This window comes from Pimephales promelas, chromosome 5, assembly GCF_988280905.1.
Source record: "Pimephales promelas chromosome 5, fPimPro1.hap1.1, whole genome shotgun sequence".
Lineage (NCBI taxonomy): Eukaryota > Metazoa > Chordata > Actinopteri > Cypriniformes > Leuciscidae > Pimephales > Pimephales promelas.
In genome coordinates, this window is record NC_142773.1 from 42,548,298 (window position 1) to 42,555,527 (window position 7,230).

The 7,230-nt window shown below is 37.6% G+C and overlaps 1 protein-coding gene across 1 annotated transcript; it reads right to left on the reverse strand.

Annotated features, from left to right (window-relative positions):
• Window positions 1-7,230, reverse strand: btbd2b (BTB domain containing 2b). The gene is made up of 9 exons (XM_039661092.2): window positions 6,681-7,230; window positions 6,082-6,201; window positions 5,020-5,176; window positions 4,585-4,690; window positions 3,303-3,500; window positions 2,529-2,721; window positions 1,945-2,032; window positions 912-1,058; window positions 1-825 (listed from the first exon to the last, which is right to left on the reverse strand). Exons 1-9 carry the CDS (start codon window positions 7,184-7,186, stop codon window positions 664-666), a joined length of 1,677 nt encoding a protein of 558 aa, XP_039517026.1. The 5' UTR covers window positions 7,187-7,230; the 3' UTR covers window positions 1-663.

Here is a 7,230-nt window from a genome sequence, read left to right on the forward strand (position 1 = left end):
TAAAGAATGGTTAAACTTTATTGGACATGAGCAGTCATACAAAGACCCAATATAACGACCCATCGACAATCAAGAAACATCAGCGTGTGTGACCTGAACAGACTGAGGCTCATCCTGAAAATAAATACTGTGTTCCTGAATGGATTTACACCCTCTAGTTCAATTAAGTGCTGAATGTATCTAAGGAGACCTTGGCACAAAAGAAAAGAAGTTCCCAAAGACTTCTGGTCTACAATCACACCGCCAGACCAACATGGAAACTGATATAATTATCTTTTCAAATAATAAATCTAAAAGACCATTTCAGTCCAAACTCAGTGACAGAAATATGTACAGTAATTACTTCCGTAGGGATCAGTTGCATACACATCAAGTCATGTTTTCCCTGTATAATAGAGTTAAATGTAAAGCTCGAACACATTATGAGGTGCTTTTTTGGCAAGATTTTTTAATCGCGACCCAGACGCAAAAACCCGATACACAAAAATAAAGATACATTTGCTCCATCTCAGTCGGTCACGGGTGAGTAATTCCCTCGCTGTTAACAGTCAGTGTAAATATAAGCCCTCCATAGTCAGCTATTAAACACAAGCGTTCCTCCTGTAACAGTTACTGTCAGTGTTACGGTCAAGTGCAATATAATGTGCCGATCGAGTCTTCCGACTACGTGTAGAAGATGACTTCTGGGATCTGGCCGTCCTCTACGGACGTGCCGTTATTGTTGCCCGCGGCGTAGCAGAACGTGAAGCAGGTTTTGGTGCCGGTGCCGGACGACTCGTGCGTGACCTTCCTCATGCCTTTAGTGCCGTAGTGCGAATCCGGACCCTGCGAGACGAGAGAGACGGACGTTACAAACACTTATAAATCAGTGCAACAGCTGTTAGTTTAAGCTGATAGACACTCGAGCTCACCTTTAATGTGGCACAGGCGGTGTAATTGACATTGGGCAGAACCTCCACCGGTTCCTTGAACATGACCCTGAACGTGTTGGCCGACCCGTCGCAGCTGAAGCCGGTGTCGTTCTGGCCCAGAACCGTGTTGCTGTCGGTGTGGATGATCTGAAAGAGATTCACTCAATCAGGATCTGTGAAGCGCTATTTACTTTCAGAATAATCCTGTAAATGATCAAATGGGTATTTTTGGAGAGTTAAAACACTTTCCCACCATAAACTAGTTATTCTGGAAACTCAAACAGTAGATCAGGACACTCTAAACTCTAAGATCATGGGTTCGGTTCACAGGGAATATGTAAACCCTGACGTCACATTTCAAAGTGAGCCAAAAGCATAAATATAAATCTACATAAATATTTACATAAATGTAAATATTTTCTGAACAATGTAACGCTTTCAAACACTGATCTGTTTGTTTGAGCGGCCTGACTACATGATGTCTACATCTGATGCAACCAATGACAAAACAGCATTATTAATAGTTAACGAAAACTATATTCACGATAAAAAGTTTTTTATTTCTTTATTAACTGAAATAAAAAACGTATAAATATACTAAAATAAATATAACTAAACCTGAAATATTAATTAATATTTACCTTTTTAAAACAAAATAAAAAGTATAAAAAAAATAGTTAAATATAATATAAAAAAACGACAAATTACAACATTTATATATATATATATATTAAACTAATTCACATTGTTAATAAAATCTATAATAATAATCTAAAATAACAGAGAAATTACAAGTTTGGAAACACTTAAACTGAAATAAAATATTAAAGAAATTTAACATTTCTCAATTCATTTAATTTAACTTCTACTGAAATTATAAAACTGAAATACCAGAGTAATATTTATTAAAGTAAAATAAAATGTATATTTTAAATTGTCTATATATATATATATATATATATATATATATATATTGACACACTTCAAGTTTCTTTTGCATTGATGAGAAAACAGCATCTGTGGACAGACGTACCTGTATGTTGACCTGATAGTCTGTAGGTCCGTGTATAGATCCATAAAGCCCGAAACCCACAATAAATATCCTGCGATTTACAGAGAACCTGCAAACACAGTCATTGAGTCAGTGAACTTCACACGGGCGTTTACATTACAGATTTGTGGAAAACTTCTGCGATATTGTCTAAACGCCGATAAAAAACTATTGCGAAATGACGGCGTTTCCATTAACCGATGTTACACGTCTAAAACATAGTTTTTTCATCTCTCGGATAGGTCATTACAGAAATCATGCCGACGGATGTTTGTAGGTTTATGTATATCCCATCCACTTTTATTAGTTAAATGAAGAACCATCTTGTTTTCCGTCTAAACACACTCCATCATCTACTGTAGATGCGCTTCCACTGCAGTTTTGCGAAAATATTTCTTGTTTCGAATAGCCTGAAAACCCACTTCATGAAAGCGTAAAAACTTTTCTGTGATATATATGAGGCCTTTTTTCGCAAAATTAACGTGTTTCCATTGGCCGTATTTTCAGTTTGTGCAGTTTGAAGGGTAACGGAAACGCGGCGTGTGTGAATGTCTCCTCCGGCTCACCGTATGCGGTCGCTGGTCCCGCTGTAGCCCCAGCGGCTCTCCACCTGCCCGAAGCGCGTGATGCTGCACTCTTTGCCCCGCAGACAGCAGCGCGGCCGGTCGATGAACTCCACGCGAGGCTTCGGGTTCACCGTGAAGTGCAGGAAGAGGCTCACCACCTCTCGGTCCGTCAGAATGGCTGATTGAGCAGGACCTGAGTGAAACACACACACTCATATTTACAGGGTTCGTATCGATACGGTAAAAATCGAATTCTTTTCAAGCACTACTCTTTTAGTGTTTTCAAGGACTTCAGTCAGTGATCCGACATATCAAACGATATTTTTATCATCTTTCAAGGTCTAAAAAAGGTAAATAGATAAACTAAAATAAAACAATATGGTACACAAAGTGCAGCAGACGCAATGATTGTGGTAACTTTACTATGACAAAGATATAGTTTTTCTTATTCAAACTGATTTCCCCCCTCATGAATATATGATTGACCTGAAAAATGAAAGATGCATCATATACTTGGGTATTAATGAGCAATATCACACTCATCTCCATGCGAAATCCCTCTATATCTATATTAAACAAGCTGCAGCATTCATTTTGTGTGAAAAAATTGTTTTATCAATAAAATTAGACACTAATTTCACATATTTTAAGTACCTTTTCATAAATATGGCTGTTTTCAACGGGTTTTACAGGACTTAAAAATATAAGCACCCTGTATTTACCCCTATAAACCATAAAACCCTGATAGAAAACAAAGAGAGAGTGTATGGAGACCTGCGGCAAACTCCTCTATCGTCATGAGAGGGAAGCGGATGAGACTGAGGGCTTTCCCCAGCACACGTCTCTTGTTCTCCGGCGTGGGCTGAAGCTGCTGTCGATGTGTTTCGGCCTCCGCCCAGCGAACCGCCGCCGCGAACAAACGCACCTCTCGCACGCCCAGAGTATCTCTCTCCAACACCGCAAACAGTGTGTCTGAGACAGAGAGAGAGATTGGTGAGGATGCTGACAAAAGTTGTGTTTCAATTGTTGACACCAATTCTAAAACCACACTAAAACTAATGTGCTACTGAACAAACTCCATTTAAAAATGTACATTAATACCATAAAAAAGTGAAATATTATTATAATTCAAAATGGCTGTTTTCTATGGGAATATATGTTAAAATCGAATATATTCCTGTGATCAAATCTATATTTTCAGCATCTTCAGTGTTGGAAACCATGTAAATATATTCAGGATGCTTTGATGTATAGAGTTTAAAAGAACAGGATTTTGAATCATTATAATCTAACATTATAAATATCATCATGATTGATGATTTAATGCATCCTTGCTGAATAAAAGTAGGAAAAAAAAATCATATCTAAACAAATTGAAATTAGGGCTGGGAAACAATTAATCGCATCCAAAATAAAAGTGCATGCATATATTTAAGAAAAATGTGTTATTAATATCAATATTTCTATTTATGTATAATATTAATTTTGTATAAATATATAAAGTATATACATGCAAATATTTCTTAAATTTTTACATGCATGTGTGTGTATTTATATATACAAAATAATTATACACACTACACACACATATATTATGTAAACACAAACTTTTATTTTGGATGCGATTAATCGCGATTAATCGTTTCCCAGCCCTAATTGAAATATAACTGAAATTTAAACATTAGTTTATATAATTTTAAAATAATGGCGCGCGGGCCTTTATTTATCAGTTAAGTAAAAGAAAACATTGTTTTAAAAAGTTTTTTAAGCCAACATTTTTAAGAATAAAAACAATGATAAAGCAATGCAACTTAAAAAAAACAACAACAAATAGGATAAAGTCAAATAAATATCTTTGGCATTATAATGAGATATACTGATAAGCAGTGGGAATCTTCAGTTCAGACACCTTGATCCGATTCCTGTAGAAAAGCCTCTCCAATATGTATTATATTTCTAAAAGAGACACTAATGCCCTCTTGTGGCCACATAAACATTACAGTAATGTGTAAATAAATATTACACGCCTGTAATGTGGTGTACCGTGATACAGTACCGAGATCGATGTCTGTGAATCCCTCCGCAGCCAGAGCGTCTCCGGTGTTCTTGTCGATGTTCTCCAGGCACAGACTGGCCAGCTGAGGCTCGTCGAAGAGTCTCGCCTGGACACAATCAGCCAATCAGAACCACAGGAAACATCACACACACACACACAGGGTTTGAAACTAAGACCTGCCAAATGAGGGTAAAAATCGACAGACAGTGGTGGGAAACGCTGTCAAATCACACGCCAGTTTGGTGAGTTACTAATTATATTTACCTACTTTGCTGGGGAAGTTCGTGTGAGTCAAATCTGAGCAGATTTAGCACAAATACTCGAACAGCACCAACCAACGCTAGACTCAACCCTACTAAATGAGGATGTGTCAAAGCACCCTGATGAGTGAAAGTTTATTTCAAACCCTACACACACACACACACACACACACACCTGTGTAAGCAGCATGAACGCGTTGTCCGCCCGCAGGTTCTTCTTCAGGAAGTCCACACAGTGAGCCTCCAGGGCCGGGACGGCGTATTTCTTGGCGGTGTAGAGAGTCGTCATCACCGTCTCCGGCCCGATCTGAACCTCATCAGAGTACAGGAACCTGGAGGAAAGAGAAACATCTACATCTCTCTGGAGAATACGCTGACGTTTAACAGATGGGGATCGGTAAGACTTATTATGTTTCTAAAAGAAGTCTCTTATGCTCATCAAGGCTAAATTTAAATTTAAAATTTTTAATAAATAAATAAATTTTATAAATTAAAATAAATTTAATTCAAAATACAAAAAGTACAGTAATATTGTGAAATATTAGTACAATTTCTATGTGAATATATAGTAAAGTGTAATTTATTCCTGTGATTTTCAGCATCATTACTCCAGTCTTCAGTGTCACATGATCCTTTAGAAATCAATATGAAAAGAGTAAAATAAAAAAAAATCTGGATCCTTTTATGAGTAGAACGTTTACAAAACAGTATTTATTTGAAACATAATCTTTTGTAACATTATAAATGTCTTTAGTGTCACTTTTGATCAATTTAATGCATCCTTGCTGAATAAAACTATTGATTTCTTTTAGCGCCCAAAATAAAAAAATCTTGCTGACCCCAAAATATTGAACGATCGTCGTGTAATGTTACAACAGCTTTATATTTCAGATAAAAGCTGTTCTTTTGAGCTTTCTTTTCATTTTTTATTTTTTTGACAACATTCATAATAATAAATGTATCTTGAGCATGTCTGAAGGATCATGTGACACTGAAGACTGGAGTAATGATGCAGCTTTGAAAAATCACAGGAAAAAATTACATTTTAAAATAGAAAACAGTTATTTTAAATTGTAATAACATTTCACAATATTACGGTCTTATTTGTATTTTTAATAAAATAAATGTCGCCTTGGTGAGCAGAAGAGACTTCTTTTAAAGATATTAAAAAACGAACTGACTCCAAACGGTGTGTATATTAATATTAAGACATGCATATTAAGAAACCTGATCATACTTGAGCAATGAAAGGAAGGCAGCAGCTTCTACATCCGGAAGCTCGATCTCTGTGGATGTGGTGGCCATGCCTCCGTTAAACATGGCATCGAACACCGCACTGCCGGCTGCCAGAACAAACCTGGAGAATCATAATCATAGTATAATTAATGCATGTATTCTGTGCATATATTTAATAAATACATTTATTTTATGACAGATATGCACATAACCAGCCAAATCAAAATAGGTTTACAGGAAGTATTTGCCATTAGGTTAACCTTTAATTTATTCTGAATTCTGAAAAGTAATTTAATGAAACTCACAGACAAACTCAGAAGGATATGGATGTTTTACAGGTAATCAGAGCAAATTGAAATTTGTTTGTTGTGAAAATAATGTCAATGTTGATATTAAAAGTAATACAACTAAAACAGTAATAAAGCTAATTATATTGTATTATTTTCAATGCATTATTCTAAGATATAATGACTTAACCTATACAATAAATATATTTGTGTAATGTGTCTGCGTATGTGTGTGTGTGTGTGTGAGATGACAGAACTTTAATTTGAATAGTTTGATGGAGTAATAATATCCTCGGTGCGTTTAATTAATCACCTGTGTGCAGGTATCCGCTGGACTCCCATCCCTTTACCCACTAGAAAGTGAACATCACTCAACACTTCATTATTGAACAAGAACGCAAATCTCTCTTTAACGGTGCTTTTCGTCGCCTGCCAGTTATAAACGGGCTCCCGGTACACGAGCACGGCAGCTGCGGACAGAGACGAGTGTGTGGCCGGTGTCACAACTGCGTTAGACGGGCTTCCGGTCATATTCGAGGCGGGCGCAGCCAGCGGGCCCATCACCGCTGCCGCAGCCGGGAGAGAGTTCATCAGATTCGGCGGAGGTCCAGACGCGACACCGGGGCTTTCCATTCCCGCGGGCCCCGTTTGAGGGTTTGAGCGTCTCGTTACGCCATGAGAGCCTCCATTGCCTCCGACGGATCCTCCGTGACTCGCAGCCAAGGCGTAAGGACTGTTGCTCGGTTGGCTGTTACCCAAAGGTCCGTGTCCGGAGAAATTTAAACACGGAACCCGACCGCTATTGTCTCCAGTAGCCATCTTGGACTGAGGCGCGCACCCGATGAATAAGTAAACAAATCACG